This window comes from Opisthocomus hoazin, chromosome 25 (genome assembly GCF_030867145.1).
Source record: "Opisthocomus hoazin isolate bOpiHoa1 chromosome 25, bOpiHoa1.hap1, whole genome shotgun sequence".
In the NCBI taxonomy this organism is placed as follows: domain Eukaryota; kingdom Metazoa; phylum Chordata; class Aves; order Opisthocomiformes; family Opisthocomidae; genus Opisthocomus; species Opisthocomus hoazin.
In genome coordinates this window covers 9235114-9255861 of record NC_134438.1, presented here as the reverse complement: position 1 = coordinate 9255861, position 20748 = coordinate 9235114, and the positions used below count along the sequence as shown (strand labels likewise).

General features: G+C 59.7%; 1 protein-coding gene across 1 annotated transcript; it reads right to left on the bottom strand.

Moving 5' to 3' along the window:
• Positions 1–2185: 2185 nt before the first annotated feature.
• Positions 2186–17524, bottom strand: IKBKE (inhibitor of nuclear factor kappa B kinase subunit epsilon). The gene is made up of 21 exons (XM_075443136.1): positions 17362–17524; positions 17112–17209; positions 16258–16398; positions 15781–15910; positions 15189–15370; positions 14721–14881; positions 14144–14254; positions 13653–13832; positions 13099–13301; positions 11902–11966; positions 11734–11825; positions 11003–11104; positions 9255–9330; positions 9043–9155; positions 8436–8512; positions 8145–8184; positions 7177–7278; positions 4826–4922; positions 3511–3614; positions 3304–3375; positions 2186–2564 (listed from the first exon to the last, which is right to left on the bottom strand). The coding sequence occupies exons 2-21, from the start codon at positions 17196–17198 to the stop codon at positions 2531–2533; spliced, it is 2169 nt and encodes a 722-aa protein (XP_075299251.1). The 5' UTR covers positions 17199–17209; positions 17362–17524; the 3' UTR covers positions 2186–2530.
• Between the last annotated feature and the right edge of the window lie 3224 nt (positions 17525–20748).

The window sequence follows — 20748 nt, the reverse complement described above, 5'->3', positions numbered from 1 at the left end:
CGTCTCCCAGCAGCGGTGAGAAATGTCTGCAGCCGCGGCCGACAGCATGGACCACCGGCGGAAAATGGAACCCCGGCTTCCCGGGGAACTGGGACCACCGCTGGGAACCAGAGCAGCCGCGGCAGGCCCAGACTCAGCCGGAGGCTTTCGGCTGAGCTGGGGACTATCAGCTCCCAAAAAGGGGTGAGGGAAGGAACTGGAGGAAAGGTGAAGGGCAAGGTCGGCTGTTTCGTTCTCTGCCGAGGGACAGGTCCAGGCAGGCACCCCGAGCATCCCCGCTGCTGTCGAGCGGCGTTTCCTCGCCCAGATGACGGCGCAGCCTCTCCTCCCCGCTGCACGCCCTGGGCGGTGCAGCCAGTCCCTCGCCCTTGGGCTTCGCTGGTGCTGCAGCTGCCAAAGTCCCCGCTCCCTGGTCCCTTCACCTCCCGTAACCCCGGCAGCCCGTCACGGTTCGCACACCGGCAGAGACCAGGCAAGGGCTTCGTGCAGGGGACAGGAGTGAATCCAAACGCTCCTTCCTCCGGCCAGCGCAGCCTCCCGCCCCGCAGACCCCAGGGGTGAGGGGACCTGCGCTTCCCACCAGCGTTTGCTGCCACCGTGACCCTCAGCAGCGCGGTCCCCTTCCCCGGGGGAGGGCTCGGGGGGCAGGGGCTCTCCGGGCAGCCCAGGGGAGTGATTTCTGTGCGTTTGCACTCGTGTGTGCCAGGGAGGGGTGGAAGAATCTCAGAATCACAGAATCCCAGCATGGCAGCGGTTGGCAGGGACCTCTGTGGGTCACCCAGTCCAACCCCCTGCCCAAGCAGGGTCACCCAGAGCAGCTGCACAGCACCGCGGCCAGGTGGGGCTGGAATATCTCCAGAGAAGGAGACTCCACAGCCTCCCTGGGCAGCCTGGGCCAGGGCTCCGGCACCCTCAGAGGGAAGAAGTTCTTCCTCGGGTTCAGAAAAAAATCTGAAGAGCCGAGGCAGTTCTGCCCATCAGCCTGGCAGGAGCCTCCCAGGTGTAAAAACCCGCGTCTGAGCCCGGCTGGGTGGGGGTTCTCTCCCTGCCTGGCTCGGGCTGCAGCCCGGGGACACTGCTCCCCTCTGCTGCGTGATGGGATGTGGGTTGTGGGATCTGGGTGACAACCCGTGAATCACCCTGGGGACAGGCAGGAAGAGGTGGACGGAGGGGCGGCGTGTCTGACGCTTCCCCCAAAATGCTCCTTGATGCCATCGAAAGCTCGCGCTCCCGAGACCCCCGGCTCGCCGTATCGCTGCTCCGCACACTGCGGCTGACTCAGCCGGTAACTGGAGGATTAAGGCTCCTCGTAAAACCAAAAAACAGGAGGGAGGTCAAAAAACAGCAGGGAATTTGGAGCACAATAACCACCCCTAACCGAGGGCTGGGTACAGCCCCAACACAGAGCATCGGGGTCCTCGGGCAGCTCTCTGTGCGCTTCCCGGGGCGCAGTGAGGTGGGGGTAACACGCTTCTCCCTCCATCCTATTTCCCTGGAGCATAACAGGAGTGAAGTGCTGGGCATGTCCTTCCCAGGGCAGCTCCAAACGCTCACAGCCCCACCGAGCACCCGCTCCGGTCCCTCCCGTCCCCATCCCCGCTCTGCCACCTCCACAGACGAATGCATCCTTATACCCTGGCGTTAATGGCAGAGGTGACTGCCTAGGGCTTCTTCTTATCTTTCACCTAAAAGAAGAAGAAATATGCCTGCTTTCTCTTGCAGAGCTGCATCTGGAGAGGGCTCATGGGAGTCCTTGCATCTGAGATTCTCCTCGGCGTTTCGTAGCCCCTCCAGGTTCGGTGGCTGGAGTTTTAGGTTCAGCACAGGGTGGTTTGGAGAAGGCACACACCCCCATGTGCATACACACAGAACTGAGGTACATTTACAGAAACATACCAAAAAAGAGACTTCCCTTTCCCAAACCGCCCGGCAGCCCAGACACGGGGCTGGGCGGGATGCGAAGCCCTGGAGCGGGAGGAGAGGCTGCAGCGCCCGTGGGCAGGGGTCTGCGGCTCCTGCCTTCCCCGGGCTGTCACCTCCCGGGCAGAGCCCTGCACCCATCCGGGGCTGGAGCCGGTCTCTCCTCCATCGGGCGCAGCATCCCTCCTGCCTTGGGCTCCTGCCCCGCTCCACGAAGCCCCAGGGAGCAGAAGCACGTTACGAGTGGGAGTAATCCCCAAACGAGTAAGACAGCAAAAGATAATTTATCTGTCTAGCCTCTTCCTCTTCATCATCTGACATGGTGATACAGAGAAGCTAGGAAAAAAAAATGAAGTCCTTCAAGCACTTTTTAAAAGAAAAAAAGAAAAATCCCCAGTTTTCTGATCAAATTTTCGAAGGCTCAAGGCTTGCAAGCCATCAAAGCTAATGCTGGTGAACTGTGCAAAAGTGCTGGAGCGGAGAGGTAGGACTCAGAGAGCTCCCCGGACACGAACGTCAGACGCCTGCGTTGCTCCGGACCCAAAGTGCTGTGAGCGTTCCCTGCTGTGGAAAGCCGTTTGCTTCAGCGGCTGCAAATCCACCACGTCGCTCAGACACCGGGCGTGGGGGCAGCCCCACTTAACCTGCAGGAAGGAAACCAAAGGCTTTAGGCTAACGAGGGGTCACCTGGGCTCACACAGTCCCAAGCTACAGTCTGGGCTGGGCACCACGCTCTGGGCTTCTTCCAGCGTCTCTTGGGATAAGTTCTTCATACTGAAAACATCCCAGACCTTTCCTTACCCCCTTATTCACAGTGGATGTGCTGCAACAACACAGCTGGTCCTATAAAAACAGGCTTGGGGTGAATCACCAACTCCTTTTTTTCTTTTAAAATCTGATCTGAAACTCTTTGACATTTCGATGTGCATATTCACGTGGTCGATTTGCATTAAGATCCTCAAAAAAAGGCTGCAGAGGAAGACACCCAGGGGGGCCTGTCAGCAGCAGGATGCTGGCTTTCTCGCAGAGTCACATCCAGAAACAGAAAGCATCCACTTCTCCGTGGCAGTCAGCAGCTGCCAGCGCTGAGCAGCGCAGGAAAAAGGCTGGAAAGAGGGTGTAGACGTGACATAGCATTTGCAGAAGATCATGCTTCAACTTCCAAGAAAGATAAACTGTCTTCTGCCGCCAGATGATGATGTAAACTTGGTGCCGTGAACCAGCCCATGAGTAGCAGTGGTTGTGCTCCATGCCGGAGCTCATTCACGGGCTCCCAGGGAGCCCACCAGCCCCACTGCCCCTTCCCAGGGCAGCACGGCCCTGTCCTGGGGCTAGGGGCAGGCATGGCTGCTCGGAGCAGCGTCTCTGGGTGCTCTTACTCACCGCTCGATGATGCTGTTGTTGAGCTGGAGATCACAAGACACCGACCTCATCTGCTCCAGGAGCTCCTGCATCCTGCCGCGGACACAAGCAGCCCCTTACCCCGCGCTCAGCCCCCCGGGGAGCCCCGCCGAAGGGCTGGAGGGAGGCCCCACGGGTCACCCAGCGGGGATCGCCGGGCTGTCCCAAACCCTCTTCCGACAGACTCACCGAAAAGCCATCTCCTGGCGCGCCTGGCTCAGATGGAGGGGTGAAGGCGCAGGAGGAACCGGGGCCAAACTCTGTTTCTCCATCTGGAGAAACCTGTCCAGAGCCTGCAGAGACAGAGAGACTTGGCACCCCCGGCAGTGCCCTGGCCCTCCCGGCAGCCCTGCCAGCACCGGGTCCCTGCCCCGGGGACACGAGGGGGACAGCACACTGGGGGAAATGACACCTGTGTGGTCACACCAGCACATCCACCTCACAGAATAACAGAATGTTCAGGGTTGGCAGGGACCTCTGTGGGTCCCCCACCCAACCGCCTGCCCAAGCAGGGTCACCCAGAGCAGGCTGCACAGCACCGCGGCCAGGCAGGGCTGGAATATCTCCAGAGAAGGAGACTCCACAGCCTCCCTGGGCAGCCTGGGCCAGGGCTCCGTCACCCTCAGAGGGAAGAAGTTCTTCCTCGGGTTCAGCTGGAGCTTCCTCTGCTTCAGTTTGTGCCCATTGCCCCTTGTCCTGTCGCTGGGCACCACTGAAAAGAGCTTGGCCCCATCCTCCTGACCCCCACCCTACAGATATTTGTAAGCATATATTAGGTCCCCTCGCAGCCTTCTCTTCTCCAGGCTGAACAAGCCCAGCTCCCTCAGCCTCTCCTCATAGGAGAGATGCTCCAGTCCCCTCCTCATCCTCGTAGCCCTCCACTGGACTCTCTCCAGTAGCTCCTCATCTTTCTTGAACTGGGGAGCCCAGAACTGGACCCAGCACTGCAGATGGGGCCTCACCAGGGCAGAGTAGAGGGGAAGGAGAACCTCCCTGACCTGCTGCCCACACTCCTCCTAACGCACCCCAGGATCCCGTTAGCTTTCTTGGCACCCAGGGCACACTGCTGGCTCATGGTCACCCTGTCGTCCACCAGGACACCCAGGTCCCTCTCCGCAGAGCTGCTCTGCAGCAGGTCCACCCCAAGCCTGTACTGATGCATGGGGTAACCTCTCCAGAATAAAAGTAAAATAACCAGAGGAGCAGGGCTCTGCCAGGCGGCTGCACTGCGCCTTGTCGCATCCCGAGAGCCGGAGGCGAAGCATCGTTTCTCCACTACCGCAATTCCCGTTTGCTGGGTACGGCTTCCCCCGGGCCAGGCAGCCCCAGAGGTTTACCCAGTCCTTGCTCTGCGCAGTGGGGGGGAAGCAGACTCTGCACTGCAGCAAGCCGGGTACAGACACCCCGGTGTTTCCCTGCCCGTGCCCACGGTGGGTGCTGGGAGCGGAGAGCGGCAGCGTGTTCTGGAGCAGGGAGCGGCCGGGCAGCAGCCCCGGGCACCTACGCTCTGCAGGCAGTCCTGGCACTCCGTCGTCTCCACGCTGCAGGCGCTGATGCGGTTGCTGAGCTTCTTCAAGTGCTTCTTTATCTCACAGACTTTCCTAGAAAGAAAACCGATGACAAGATTCCCAGTCAATGTTCAGCAGCAAAGTGGATCGGCATAACATATATATATTTTTTATTTTTATTATAAAATATTTCTATATTTTTATATTTATTATAAATGTTTTTATATTTAGTATAAAATATTTTGATATTTTTATATTTATTATAAAATATTTCTATATTTTTATATTTATTATAAGATATTTTATATTTATTATAAAATATTTCGATATTTTTATATTTATTATAAGATATTTTTATATTTATTATAAGATATTTCTATATTTTTATATTTATTATAAAATATTTCTATATTTTTATATTTATTATAGAATATTTTTATATTTATTATAAAATATTTATGTATTTTTATGTTTTTATATTTATTTTTTTGCAATTTCATATTGCTTTCTTCAAACCCTTCTGGTTCAAAGTTAAAATCCTGAAGGAAAGCCAACGAGCCACAACAGCGTTGTAATTACGGCTGCAGCTCTAATAGCCACCGTAGGCAAGGTTATCCAAACAACGCTAATAGCAAATTAACGAGGGAAAGTGTTGCTTATAGGAGAGACAGCTCCAGCCCATCCCTGCGGCCGCCAGCGCTGCTCGGGCCGGTCCCCTGTGCCCCGGGGAGGACGGAGCATCCACGCAAAAAGGCTCCTTGGGTCCGCACGCCGTTTTGCACGCTCTCCTTTCCCCTCTGAAGCGTAGCAGGGCCAGAAAGCTTGAGGGGTTCGGGGCTGGGCTGGGACGGTGGCACCGGTGTCCCCTCCGCTCTGCCCCGGCCTCAGGAATAAATCCTCCGCTGATTGTTTTGGGGACCGACTGCCCTGTTCCTGCCAGGGCGAGGGGCCCCGGGGGCACCCAGAGGTGCCAGGCACCCGGCAGGCGTGCCGCGAGTTGTATAAAAAAAGGTTTGGTTTGGCTTAAAAAAAAAAAAGAAAGAATATTTAAGGCGAACGATCCAGCTCCAGTCCCCAGAAAAACAGCCACCACACCACAAACCCAGGCTGCGAGCAGGAAGAAACTCAAAACAGGACAATTAAAACTAAAACAACAATAAATTAAAAATATCCAGTTGTGACTCACGATGCCATCTCCCTAAGGACAGAAAAACAGGTACAAAAATACTCCAGAAAACCACGAAGAAGCTTATTTTCCTCCCTGTGAGCAGAGGTAAAAGCAGACGGGGCTCCCGCGCTGCGCGGGGCTCGCGGGGCTCCAGACACGGAGACAAAATTCGCACCCGGGGACAGAATTCCCGCTGAGGCCGAGGGGAGATTTCACTGCCCTGCGATGGGACGTGGCCGTGGGCAAGGGCTTCTGTCCCCGAAGTGAAACCTGCCCGTGGGCCAGGGTTTGCAGCCTGGAAACCCCTGGCTGCACCAGCTGAGGCTGGAAAGGGGCAAAGGCAGGGAGAGAAGGCAGGGAGAAAAGGCAGGGAGAAAAGGCAGGGCGAAGGCAGGGCAGGCACTGCCCGTGGCTCCTGGGGCAGTCCCGAGCACCCGAGACAAACTCCCAGCCTAAAAATCCCCCCCAAGTAAATCCCAGGCAGGGCTGCTCCACACCAGAAATATAGAGACCAGGTCGAAACCCGGGTTTAATTCCAAGGCATTATAGAAAATCACTCTCCTGCCACCCACACTGGCAGCCCAGGGGAATGGATGCTTCTCTCTAAAAGCAAGCTTGCAATAAATATCCAATTTCTGCAACGTCCTCTTCCCGCAGCCGCCTCGCCCTGCCCTTTGCTGCCGTGACAGGCAGCGGGTCGTGCTCAGTCACTGCAAGGTAGTTTGCTCTCTGAATTATTCCCCAGACACCACTGAACAGAAAATCATTCCTAATAAGTAAAGTAGATCTCTTTGTCTCAATAGCAATTTTGTCCTGATAAAATAACCTCTCCCGGTCAGACAGCGAGGAAACCAGCTCCTTGAAGTCAAGCTGCCAGTTTAGGAGGCTTTTTTGAAAAAAAAACCTGAGAACAACTGGGCAGAACTACACGGCATGGGCCAAGAACCAGCGTACGCAGCGGGAGTGCTAGCGTCACACAGGTCTCAGTGCCCCTCGACGAGTCCCTCAGCAGCAGCCACCAACAGCATCTCCGTCCGCATCCCAACACTCGATCCATGGCAGAGAGTGCACGGAAGCCCTGGTCGTTGGTGAGTTACCGGAAAGTTCCCTCTCCCAACCCCGCCGGGGCCGAAAGCCAGAGCCCCGAAACCGGGGGGAGAGCTGGGCAGGGGCTGGTACCTCATCCTGCTGCCGTGGAGGGCCAGGGCCTCCTGGTACCGCTGCACACAGTCGTCCTGGAAAATCAACAGCACCTTCCTGGCCAGATGCCCTAAATTCACCCTAAAATGGAAAAAAATTAAAAAAAAAAAAAAAGAGAGAACACCGTTATCTCCTCAAATGCATGAAAACGAACATCACAGCTCACATGGCAGGAGACCTAAAGCTGGCTCCCGCGTGGAGAAAGAGGCGCTGGGTGCTCGGTAACGACTTTTCCATCAGGGTTGTAAAGAAAACTAAACGGAACGCTAATCAAGAGGAGAGGGAGGTTTTGGGGACAGGAGACCCCGGTGGGGGTGCCCAGCTGGGCTGTCCCCACCCCTGCGGCACTCCTGAGAAGTCTTTGCCTTGGAGTTTAATGCAAATGTCCGAGGTTAGACTGAAGATTCGTTCAGATAAAGGAGCTGCCTGTTAAATTTCACCATCCCTGGTACATTTTGAAGTGTGCATTTTATTTCTTGGTCGAGTTAAATCCCCCTGGTTTCAGTGGAAACTGAGAGAACTTTTAAAGGTACAGAAGCCATCAGACACTCTACTCTCACTGAAAATTAAGCAGATACGAAAGCATGGACACTTCCTAAATGAGCATCTCAGCGAAGAGATGGCCACAAACGGAGTCAGTGGGAGCAACAGCCTGGAACGGGCTCGTTCCCCGCAGCCCAGCGCAGGGATCGGGCCCGACAGCAACTCCCTCTCCCCGGGTCTGCAGAGGTTTCCTCACATCTCCGTCTGAAATAGCTTGGTAGCTTGAAAAAGTTTGCTGGGAAGGGTCCTGCACCCATGAACTGCCACAGAAGCCACTTCTAGGTGCCCTCTTTCAGCGTTAGCGACCCGGGAATATTTTCTGTCCCCTGCGGATTGAGTCAGAAGCCCCAGACCCTGCCTGGCCTCAGCGCGGGTCCCAGGGAGGGGAGAGGGTTGGGACTTACTTATCCAGCTTGTGAATTTGCTCCTCGTTGTAGCCCAGCCCTGGGGAGGAAAGACACCGGTCACCTGCCAGAACGCACCCCACGCGTTTTGGTCTTAATAACCCAATAAACCGGCAATTTCACGCATACAGAGAGCACTCAAGGGGCTTTTCAGGGCCACAGCCCCTGGGACCACTGTCACGGCACAGAAACCACCGCTAAGCCCAGCAAACTGAAATAATTCCCTTTTCCGCGCGGCCAGCGCAGGGACGCTGCTGCCGCAGCCCCGCGGCCGCTGTCCCTGTCACTTACGCAGCGACGTCCTGGCCTTCTTGAACTGCTTGTAGATCAGCTGCATCTTCTCCAGGCAGCACTCGATCTGCCGGATGCTGCAATCGGGACGGGGGAGGAGGCGTGAGGCCCCGCAAGAGGAAGGGTGCGAGGTTGGGGCGAAATCAATACTTTGGGTGAAATCAGCACTTTGGGATGAAAACTGAACATGCTGTGACTCGGGGACGCTGCTGCCACCCATGTCTATATATAGGGACATCACGTAATATTTTTCCGTCTGAACATGAGGAAGAATTTCTTCCCTCTGAGGGTGCCGGAGCCCTGGCCCAGGCTGCCCAGGGAGGCTGTGGAGTCTCCTTCTCTGGAGATATTCCAGCCCCGCCTGGCCGCGGTGCTGTGCAGCCTGCTCTGGGTGACCCTGCTTGGGCAGGGGGCTGGACTGGGTGACCCACAGAGGGCCCTTCCAACCCCGACCATTCTGTGATTCTGTGAATATCACACACGTGTACACGGGGCTGTTGGTAGCTGCCCACAATGAGGGGCTGCGCGTGGGTGTTCGGAGCACGCCGCGATGTCTGCTCGACCCAGCGGAGAACGGCGAAGCGTCGGCAGGGATTTCGCCACAAACCTTTTGTCCTCGTGCACTTGCTGCCTGTGCTTCACCAGTTCGGACAAAATGCCGTCCAGGGCCCCTTGAAAGTCAAAGATGTTGTGGGAGCACTGAGCGAGCTCCTCAGCGACCTGCGGACGGGGAGGAGAGGTCGGGGCCGGCTCCTCCGAACGCTGCCTGCAGCTGCGGGTGCTCCCCGGCCCCGCACGGAGCCGCCCGCAGGGACTCACCCTCTGCAGCCTGGTCTTCACCACGGCCACGTCCTTCAGAGCTGGCACCCCGCTGCCTCCGGGAACAGCCTCGTACCTGAAGAGAGGCAGAGAACGAATATTCCTTAAGCAGAATATAAGCTAGCAGTAGGGGTCACCCAGGCGAAGAAAATCCACCCCGTGGCGGACACAGGGTCAGGGTCCCCACAGGAGCTGGGCTGTGGTTTGCTCACAGAATCACAGAATGTTTGGGGTTGGCAGGGACCTCTGGGGGTCACCCAGCCCAACCCCCTGCCCAAGCAGGGTCACCCACAGCAGGCTGCACAGCACCGCGGCCAGGTGGGGCTGGAATATCTCCAGAGAAGGAGACTCCACAGCCTCCCTGGGCAGCCTGGGCCAGGGCTCCGTCAGCCTCAGAGGGAAGAAGTTCTTCCTCATCTTCAGCTGGAGCTTCCTCTGCTTCAGTTTGTGCCCATTGCCCCTTGTCCTGTCACTGGGCACCACTGAAAAGAGCTTGGCCCCATCCTCCTGACCCCCACCCTGCAGATATTTGTAAGTATATATTAGGTCCCCTCACAGCCTTCCCTTCTCCAGGCTGAACAAGCCCAGCTTGTTATTGTTATTATTATTACTCAGGCAATAACTCTGTGCTCAGGGCTCCGGACCCGAGCCACAAGATCCCAAGTGCCGATTCGGTAAAAACTCGCTCTGTTGTGTCCAATTTGTCCCAAGTTATCAGCTTTCTCTCAGCTGGCTTGACGCCAGCTCGGAAGCTGCCTGCCTCCCTGCAGCTGGCATGAGAGCAGAGCCGGCTGGCTGAGTCAGCAGAAATGCGCCCGCTCCAGCCGTGCTGGGAGGGCTGGGCGAGCCGGCAGCACCCAGCTGCAGCACCAGCGCTCTTGGCACCACAGCCTCGCGGTAATCCGGCCGGAGCCGACGGGAACCACGTGTCCCCATCTTTTGAGATGAAATGGAAATTAAGGGACTTGCTGAATTGAGAAGAATAAAAGAACAGCAATCCAGAAGCAAAGAATTTTCCACTACAGCAACAAAACAGGAAAGCAAAATAACCGTGGGTTACTTTAGACAGAACGGGTTCAGCGCTCCCCGGGGCAGCGCGGGTCGGGACGGGAGCACCGGCCGTGGCGAGGGCTGCCCAGGGCTCCTCCACAATTCAGCCCCCAGCGAACGCTCCATTCATGGAGCCTCCAGAATGGGAGCGAGAGGCCTCTCCTCTTGGGTGGTGAGGTCGGGCGGGATGCCGGCTCACGGTGGGCTGCCGGCCGCCCTCCCGGCACGGCCTGATGCCCCCGCGCCCGGCTCCCCAGGCTGCTCGCAGGGAGGGGACCTGGCAGCTGGTGCCATCCTGCCCGGTATTTTAACTCTGCAGGCAGCAACAGCTCTTTTTTCCCTTTGCCACGAGCTGACGGCAGCAACCCTGCCTGCTCCTCGCACTTACTCCGCGGCTCGCGGGCTGGAACAGCCTGAAAACCCCGGAGCGGGAGCCAGGGAGCGAGGACTAAACCTGGGGAACCAGGGACTGACCGATAAAAACTGAAGCAAAGCAGGAGAAACAGCCAGGGTGGCTCATTCCCGTGGTCTCCACATACAGTGAAAAAGCCTTTTAGCATCCAGCTACCGGCTTATTCCTGGGATTTCACCGATTTCTGATTATTCAGGCACCTTTGAGAGTCCCGTATCTTATCTGCAGCGCCGGTGCCTGTCGCAGCCCAGTGGCTGCATCCCCACCGCTGCACAGCCACACTTACAGCACGCAGGTCTTCACCTCCGTCAGCTGCAGGCAGGCCAGCACCGAAAAAGCCCCTCTCCTCTGCTCCAGAATCCTTGAGCACTCCGTTTTCAGGTTCCCGCTGCCAAGAGAGCAAACAGCCCGTCCAACGTGTGCTCCCCGGCAGCTCGACCTCCGCCCCGGGGCTGGCCGCGCGTGGTGGGGGGTTAGGATGGAGCTGGTGGCTCCTCTCTGGCTGCTCGGGGAAAATAGGGGGCTGGATGCACGTGAAACCGGGTGCAGCTCCTGGGCGGGGGGCTCTCGCCCGCTGGGGACTGTCCTGCCACTGCTCAGGAAGTTCCTGCCCCAGAGGAAACGGGCAGGACAGTGAAAATGCACAATGATAATATTTATAGTAATAACAATAACAATAACAATAATAATAATAATAATAATAACGATGCTGGTTTCTCCAGCATCTCCTGAACTGAACAAAGTGACTCAGAAGGAGGGAGCGGGGACAGGAGCATCCTCACGTCTCTGAGGGGTATTTCCCTATGGGTCCAGCCCCCTCGCAGCCTGGCACACGTCCCCCATAGTGTCCCTTGTACAGGGGGGCACGCTGGCCGTTGTGCTGTGCTCCCCCCCAGCACCCCGGGGGGACCCGTGGTGGTCCTGCACCCTCCGGAGGTGGCTGGGGACCCCCGAGCCGCAGAACTCCCGACGCACGGAGTTCTCGGTGCCGGGCAGGGACGGGTGACCGGCACTCACATCACCCAGTGGAGACCTCTGGCCAGCAGCTCCCGGCAGCAGCGCAGGGCCCGGGCGATCCGCAGCGTCTGGTGCACGGCACCCACCGCGCTCTGCAAGGCAAAGGCTCTGCCGGCGCCGGCACCTCGGGGCTGGGGCTCCCCGGGCTGCGCCCGCACCCCCACCTACCTTGGCTGCGCTGCAGTCGGCCACCACGTCCACCTTGGGGACAAACTTTGGGAACTCCAGTGCCGCTGCAAAGACAGACAGCGGACACGGTGCTTTGGGGAGCCAGCCCGGAGCCCCCCGGCTGCGGACCCGCAGGGATGTCTCACACCCGCCAAAGCAAACCCCACGGCTGCTCAGGATTTCAGGCACAGGAGCGGCCGCGATGCTGGGGGCTTAGTGCAGCTCCCCAAGATATTCTGGAAATGTGGACGAAGGCACAAACCGCCTGCAAAGCCCAGTGTGGCGGGCAGCCATGGAGCAACAGCACACGGCAGGGGAAAACTGCCCTGAAACCTCCTAATCCTGCTCTGACACCGTAACCCCTCCACCTCCCGCTGTGCGTCGCAGCATCAGTACAGGCTTGGGGTGGACCTGCTGGAGAGCAGCTTTGCGGAGAGGGACCTGGGTGTCCTGGTGGACGACAGGTTAACCATGAGCCAGCAGTGTGCCCTGGCTGCCAAGAAAGCCAATGGGATCCTGGGGTGCATCAAGAAGAGTGTGGCCAGTAGGTCGAGGGGGGTTCTCCTTCCCCTCTACACTGCCCTGGTGAGGCCTCATCTGGAGTACTCTGTCCAGTGCTGGGCTCCCCAGTTCAAGAAAGATGAAGCGCTACTGGAGAGAGTCCAGCGGAGGGCTACGAGGATGGTGAGGGGACTGGAGCATCTCCCCTACGAGGAGAGGTTGAGGGAACTGGGCTTGTTCAGCCTGAAGAAGAGAAGGCTGCGAGGGGACCTTATAAATGCCTACAAATATCTGAAGGGTGGGGGTCAGGAGGATGGGGCCAAGCTCTTTTCAGTGGTGCCCATTGACAGGACAAGGGGCAATGGGCACAAACTGAGGCACAGGAAGTTCCGTCTGAACATGAGGAAGAACTTCTTCCCTCTGAGGGTGACGGAGCACTGGCCCAGGCTGCCCAGGGAGGCTGTGGAGTCTCCTTCTCTGGAGATATTCAAGACCCGCCTGGACAAGGTCCTGTGCAGGCTGCTCTGGGTGACCCTGCTTGGGCAGGGGGTTGGACTGGGTGACCCACAGAGGTCCCTTCCAACCCCTACTATTCTGTGATTCTGTGATTCTGTGATCAGGAGAACGACCGAAGCAGAGCTCTCTCCTGGCTCCCACCCTGCACAGCATGAGGCATCTCCAGCCAGCGGTACTCACGGTCTCTGTATCGGACTCCTACCACGTCTTCTGGCTGCTCAGCCATGCTCAGCAAGGTCAGGGGGTTGTGCTCTGTGGTTTTGCAGAAATTATGAGCTTGTAGATTAGGATCTAACTCGTATAGATGACCTTCAAAAAAATATTCTTGATGGTGAGGGACTATGTTTGTTTGTTTGAAGACAGCATCTAAAAACTTGGTGGTACTGAAATGAAAAAGATACAAGAGGATGGGGGATAAGAAACGAGGTGAGCGCTCAGATTTCCACTGCTTTACCAGCCTGGCGTCCTCTTCTCGGAGCAAAATATCCCACAGGGTCAGCAGAGCCCCTCAGACGACCTCCCTGGGGCTCTCCGTGTGCCAGGCCAGGAGCCGACAGCTCCCGGTGAGGGCACTCCCCAGCAAAGGCTGCTCTGAGCCTGCTTTGCTTTCACCCGGTTTAACGGTCGAGCAAAAGGAACGGGTGCTCCCCCCAGGGTCACCTGCTGGGACGAGGACCTGAGGCTCCCGAGCTCAACTCCCAAATCTCCTTTTAACACGGCCTTAGCATCCTTACGTGTTGTAGGAGTGGATGTAGATGCGATGCGAGGAAGCCTGCTGCAGGGAGAAGATGTCGACCACGATCCTGTGCAAAATGTCATTGGTTTCTGCAAAAAACTGGTCGAACCCCCAGCATTTCTCCTGATCCGCCTCCAGGATGTTGGCCAAAATGGGCACCAGCTGGTCCTTCAGCCCCCTGCAGCAGCAGCAGAAGAGGAGATGCTTGCACAACCCCAAGCCAGGACCGCGGCGACGCGCGGGGCCGGGGAAAGGCGCAGCCCCTGCGCCGCGGCTGAGCTCCCGCACCGACGGAGCCGCTGCCCGGTCCTGCACCCTCTTTTCCCAGCTGCAAAGCAAAGACCTGGTCTGAAAGCTGCAGCATCTGCGGATGGAAAGCTCATCCACCTCCTTCAAACCTCCCGCGCTGGCTGGGGCGGGCAGCCCTCGCCCGCCGCGGTGCCGGGACGCGAGACCCGCAGAGAGCTGAGCCCTGCACGGGAGACTCACGCGGAGAGCCGGCAGGTGAGGGGCAGCTCGTAGCTCCACTCGACGGCCCCGTTCTCCTGCCGCTGGACCCCCGCGATGGCTCCGGGAGGCTTCTCGGTGGTGATTTTGTACCTGTTGGAAGGAGCCAAGTGACCGCTGCTGGGGCACCACGTCCCTGGGGTCAGCGAAGAGGGAAAGGGCAGAGTGCGGGTGGGCTGGGAAAGAGGCGATTTATAGGAAGGAAAAAAATACACCGAGGGAAAATGCTTCAAGAAACCATCAAAAACTTTCAAGCAAACATTAACCCTGGCTCCTCTTCCAGCCGTTCAGCCACAAAGCGACGAGAACGCGCTTTGAGGGCAGACGTGGTGAACGGGGCAGGGACCCCTCCCCACACCGCCCAGGCGCGCTCTCCACGGGCTGCGTTTCAGGGCCGTCTGGGCTACGGGGGATTAAACCAGCAGCAAAATGAAGTGCAGAGTCGCACCGTGCTGCTGGCATGGGCCGAGCCACGGCCGGGTTGTCCTGCAGCCCCCGGGGCCGGCAGCCATGGCCCCCCTGCCCCGCGCAGCAGCCCCCAGCCCTCCACGGTGCCTACATCATCTCCTTGTTCCTGCGCGGTCCCCCGAAGGGGACGAAGGGGAGGTTGCCGGTGGCAGCGTGGTAGAAGGTGACGCCGATGCTCCAGAGGTCGACCGTGACGCCGTACACCTTCTGCTGCGGCTTGCGCAGCACCGCTCGCTCGTACATGTCCGGGTGCTGCGGGGACGAAGCAGAGAGCAACGCTGCCGGTGAGCCCAGGGGGTCTGCGGCCGGCACCGAGCCCTGGGCGCTGGGATGGGAAAGCGACGGCTCGCTTTGGCCTCCCCTGCTGCTGGATCCTCCAACCAAAACATCACCTGTGACTCTACGGCAAAAACACTGAGCCCCCTCTCTGCAAAAACCGCGGCCCCTTTGAGATCGGGCCCCCCGAGGCGCTGCCGCTCTCTGCCAGTTGCCCGGCCGTTGGATGGAGGGACGGGGACCGGCTTCCCCCCGGCTCCCGGGGGCCACACGCTGCGCTCACCAGGTACTCCTCCGTCCCGTAGAGAGACACGAATTTTTCATCGTCGTCCAGCTCTCGGGCGGCCCCGAAATCTGTCAGCTTATAGACGCTCTGCCCGTCTTCCCCCATCAGCCGCATGATGTTGCCGGGCTTGATGTCTCTGTGGACGACGCCGTTCTCGCGGAGGTGGTTCATCCCTGCCACTGGGCACACGGCGGGGAGGCAGCCGTCGGGCGCGGGGCTGGAGCAGCTCGCTCCGCAGGGTTTTGTTTAGATGTAGGAGCACGGGAAGGGCCGGGGAGGGGACAAGCCCCAGGGCTGGTTGCGCTCCAATGGGGACCAGTGTGACCGGGGGAATGGAGAGGACGCGGTAGGGCACTGCCCTCGTGCTCCTCCGCCGTGTTCCCGCACGGCTTCCCGGAGCAGATCTGCGAGGAGAAACCCCCAGGCTCCCCCCGGCCGCAGACCCCCCACCCCCAGCCTGTGCGGAGCTGCAATTCCTGATGGCTCAGCCCACCCCTCACGTCTGGCCCGTGCCCGCAGGGTCCCCCCGGCACTACGAGGTCCCCAGCCCGCGGCTTCTCCACCCTGGCACGGGGACCCCCGCGCTCACCCACGCACTGCAGCACGATGAGGAACTCGGACTCGGCCAAGCCGAAGGCGTTCGCCGGGTCTTCCAGCACGTTCAGCAAGCTGCCGCTGGAGCAGAACTCCATCACCAGCACCTTCTGCTTGCTGCTGCCCTGCGGCGGGGAGCAGCTGTGAGACCCGGCCGGTGGCCTCTGCCCACCCCCCCCGGCAGGACCACATCCCCTCTCTCGGTTGGTGGGTCTCTGGGTTTCTCCTGCTTAGAGAAACCAGTGCTGGAGAATGTCCCCGCCGTACCACGTGCCTGGCCAGGGGACAACGGCAGGTCCTGTCCACGCTCCAGCCCAGCGACCCAGTGCCACCAGTGCTAAAGGACTGGGCTGAGGCTTAGTGTGGAGCTGGAGGGAGGAGGAGGTGGCCCAGGACCACTGCTCCCCTCCTGCTGCTCAGAGCAGCCCCCTCGTGTCACCGGCCCAGCTTTCCCAGCCGAGGTCCCGCTTACCGTCTCCTCCACGGCAAATAATTTGACAATGTTCTTATGGTTCAGCTTCCTCAGCATCTCAAACTCCCTCATCTGCACCTCCTGGGGCCGGAGGTAGCTGGCGTTATTAAAGACCTTCACAGCAACCAGTTCCCCCGATTTCTGGGGAAAGAGGGAAAAAAAGGAAACAGGAGGTGACACCATCCCCCTCCTAGGCAGCTCCGTCGGCTCCGTTACTGCTCCCGCATCCCGCTCCGGACCCAAACCGCGCTGACAGGATGAGGTCCCACAGCCCGCGCTGTCCCCGCTGCAGAAGCAACGCGCTGTTATTCGCCTCCCCTGGCTTCCCGTCCCACGCCAGCGGGTTTATCCAGCTCCACACAAGGTTTATCGCCGGGGCTGAGGCTGGCAGCTCCGGACGGGGCTGTGTCCACACCATCCCGCAGCCGTCCCGCCCGCGCCGGGCAGAGGCAGCTTGCTCTACAAACTTCAAAGGCCGGCGAGGCGGAGAGGCTCCGTTCCAACCCTGGCGAGTGTTTGCATGAAGTTATGCAAATCGCCGAGGACGGGGTTTCCAAAACCTCTGGGCATTCCCCCGCAAACAGCTTCCTCCCCGCAGCGACGCACGGGACCCGGCTGCGAGTGCCCCGAGAGCCGCCCTCGCCCCACGGACCTGAGCTGGTGCCCTGGGCAAAGGAGCTGAATGAAAAATGAAAATAAAACCAAAGCAGCTCCCGACGCTGCCGGCAGCCAGGGAGCTCCCGGGAGGGTGAGCGGAGGGGAGCACGGGCACCCCCGCGCCGTGGGGTGGAGGGGCTGGGGGGACACGGGGGTCACTGGGGGGGGTGGCTGCCCCCCGCGCTGCCCCTGCTCACCTTGTTGCGAGCTCTGTAGACGCAGGCCGTGGCACCCTGGCCCAGGAGGTCCTCGGTGCTCCAGAGGTAGTTTGGGGTGCTCTGCATCTCCAGCAGCGCTGCGGCAGGGGGGGAAGCACACGGGTCACCCCAGGGCCGCTGGCCTCGGCCAGCCCGGCCACCCAGCCCCGGCGTCCATCCGTCCTGGCGAAGCACGGGAAGAAAGCCGGCGGAGGACGGGCTCCTCGGCCGGCAGCCGCCAGCCTCCTACCTCGCCGGGGCCGAGCGGGCAGCACCACGCGAAGGGCTGCGCATGGACGGAGCTGACGATAGCGCGGCCAAAGCCCACCCTGCCGCCGGGACCTGTCGGGGCTGGCAGCGCAACGCTGACAGATGAAAAAAAAAACCCCCAAATTACGAGCAAACAAACGGTGAGGTAGCAAGAGGCACCTCCCCGCCCCGAGAACAGAAACCTATGGGATTGCAAAACCCGCTCTGCAAGCAGCAGCGGCGGCTGGAGGAGGAAATACTTCAGCTTCCTGCTCGAGAAAAAAATTCCCAGCGTTGCAGCCGTCCCCGGGCGTGCCGGACTCCACAGCCGCTCGCGGGCTCGCTGGCCGGGACGGACTCTGGCAACAGCAAATGGTGCTGAGCAGCAGCCAGCGTGCAGCCAGCCTGGAGCAGGAGGCGTGAGGCAGAGCCCAGTCAGGATGGGCATCCAGGGTCTGCGTTCGGCCTCGTTGGTCGCACCGGGCGCTGCGCACGCCGACTGCCCTCGGCCCTGAGCGCTCCCGGTGCCCGGGGTGCGTGGGGCAAATCTGTGATTTTCACACTGAAAAAAAACAAAAAAAACCCCAACCAAATATGCGCTGCAAAGCAGCGATTTGCAGTGCACAGGACACGGCGTCGCACGTCACCTGCGTTTGCGATGAGCCGCTGCCACTGCCCTGCGGTACGGAGCGTCCGGCTGCTCCGGCCGCGTGCCCACCCGCCGTGCCGGGGTGCTCAGCTCAAGCCGCCCGGCCCTGGGAGCTGCCGAGCAGGAGCCCCAGGTCCCAGGGGCTGCCCGCATCCCGCTGCAGGGATGGATCCCACGGGACCGCAGGTCCCTGTCCCTGGGGCAGCCCGTGAGCAGGTAAAACCGCTCATAACGAAGCACAGAAACAGAGGGAGGAAGCAGACAGAGCAAACCGCCCTGATCCTTTCCCCAGCCACAAACCCATCCCCCACACGTGTGAAGCAACGGATCCGGCCTGGCCCCGGCGCTTGCAAACGCTTCCAGCGAGTTTCAGAGATGAGCAAAGGGCAGAGGGGAGGTTTCGGGGCATTCCCCGGCTCCAGCCACCGCTGCTCCCAAGCCGCTCCGCCAGCATCGCTCCCACTGGGAGCCACGCAGAGACTCAGATCCATCAGGTGGGTCCAGGACTGCTCATCTCGGTGAGAAAAAGTGAAGGTGGCTGTGCCAAGGCTGAGCCTCGCTGCTCCCCACGCTGCCCATCCCACCCTGCTCACGGCAGGGCCATGCACAGCCCCACCGGGAACTGGAGCTGCGGCGGTGCCTCCCGTGGGATGTCCCCAGGGGGGACCAGGACCAGCCCCGGATCCTCGGCACACAGCCCTGTGAGGGCGAGAGGCAGCGGGGAGAGCAGGCAGGGCTGCAGAGCGCAGGGCTGCAGCTGGCAGGCGGGATGCGGGATGGGACGCAGGATACAGGATGGGATGTGGGATGGAGGGCGAAGTGAAGGGTGGGATGGGATGCAGGATGCAGGGCAGGATGTGGGATGCAGGGCAGGGTGGGATGCAGGGCGGGATGCGGGATGCAGGGTGGGATGGGATCCAGGATGCAGGGTGGGATGCGGGATGCAGGGCAGGATGGGATGTGGGATGCAGGGCGGGATGCAGGATGCAGGGCTCTCAAGGGACCCTGCACCGGGGCTGCCCGCTCCTCCTGCCCACTTGCTGTCTCAGCGATGCCCACGCCTCGCCTTGCCCAGCCTCAGCAGCAGCAGGCAGGGTCTCGCCTGCAGGAACTGTTTCGGGCTGGCATGGATGTGTGGCTGAAGGCCCTGTCCTCACAAAATGAAGCCTGCGAATGGATGCGAGTACATCAGGGTGTGGTGCATCCAAAAATCAGCGCGACACTTCACCAGTCTGCAGACAAACTCCACGCCTAACTAATTTGCTAATTACTGCTGAGCTTCACAAACACGCCGGGTCGCTGCCGAGCTGACGAAGCGGGGCACGGGCTGGCCCTTGCCCTGAGCTTATCGCAGGGCCGTCTCGGGCTGGCGCCGGGCAGCAGAGCTCACGGCAGGCTGCAGCTGCGGAAGCGGAGCGATGCGAGTTTAACCAAGCGAAACTTTAAATCACTTTGATTTAAGTTGTTTTGCTGCAGCTCAGCTAACAGGAAGCGACAGGGACGGGGTGACTTCGTGAAGTCATTTCCAGCCTTCTTTTCTATGCACGTGGCATCGGTGTCCTTCGGATGGTGCTTGTCCCCCTCCAGACGGGACCACACACCTCCCCACGCCGGCCAAGCGCTCAGGCTGCGGGTGCAGGGCGTGGGTACCTGCTGCTGGGGCTGATGCATGGCCTCTCTCGCTCACCAGACACAAAGATCGTCGATTTGAGGTGCAGATACGTGAGAAGCCTTTCCCCCCGCTGAAAAGGCCACCTCAGAAAAGGCTCATCTCAGGCCACCGCTGCCACTGTAGGTAAGAGCCATGAGCACAAGGAAGAGAGGCAAGTAAAACCACGGGAGGAAAATGACAGAATCCCAGAGTGTTCGGGGTTGGAAGGGACCTCTGTGGGTCACCCAGCCCAACCCCCTGCCCAAGCAGGGTCACCCAGAGCAGGCTGCACAGCACCGCGTCCAGGCGGGGCTTGAGTATCCCCAGAGAAGGAGACTCCACAGCCTCCCTGGGCAGCCTGGGCCAGGGCTTCAGGCACCCTCAGAGGGAAGAAGTTCTTCCTCATCTTCAGCTGGAGCTTCCTCTGCTTCAGTTTGTGCCCGTTGCCCCTTGTCCTGTCACTGGGCACCACTGGAAAGAGTCTGGCCCCGTCCTCCTGGCACCCACCCTGCAGATATTTAGAGGCATTTCTAAGGTCCCCTCTCAGCCTTCTCTTCTCCAGGCTGAACAAGCCCAGCTCCCTCAGCCTCTCCTCGTAGGAGAGATGCTCCAGTCCCCTCCTCATCCTCGTAGCCCTCCGCTGGACTCTCTCCAGTAGCTCCTCATCTTTCTGGAACTGGGGAGCCCAGCACTGGACACAGCACTGCAGATGGGGCCTCACCAGGGCAGAGCAGAGGGGAAGGAGAACCTCCCTCGTCCTGCTGGCCACACTCCTCCTAATGCATCTTCTCGAGCTGCCCAGCGGCCAGGAGCCGCTGCGGGGCCGTGGGGCATCGCGTGCTCACCCCCCGCACCCTGCGCATTCGGCTCCGGTGCAGGAGCCCCGGCAGCGCGAGGAGCCCGGCCGGGGACCACTCATGGGGGTCACCTCGCTGCTGCGAAAAGAAACTGAAACAAAGACTTTTAAAGGCACAAAACGCAGCCCTGGGTGTTTTCTGAGGCTGTGGACCTGTGCACGTTGCTTCAGCTTTCACTGACACGGGAGCAGATTGGGCCTGGCGAGGGGTTGAGACAGGAAGGAAATAATT

Bases quoted from the DNA above. Each gene is read 5' to 3' on its own strand.
- IKBKE (XM_075443136.1), bottom strand. From the start codon at position 17,198: ATGCAGAGCACCCCAAACTACCTCTGGAGCACCGAGGACCTCCTGGGC. The intron at 16,399-17,111 runs GTGAGCAGGGGC...CTCTTTCCCCAG, and splicing joins TCTACAGAGCTCGCAACAAG to AAATCGGGGGAACTGGTTGC. The intron at 14,255-14,720 runs GTAGGCACCGTG...TCCTTCCAACAG, and splicing joins CGCAGGAACAAGGAGATGAT to GTACAAAATCACCACCGAGA.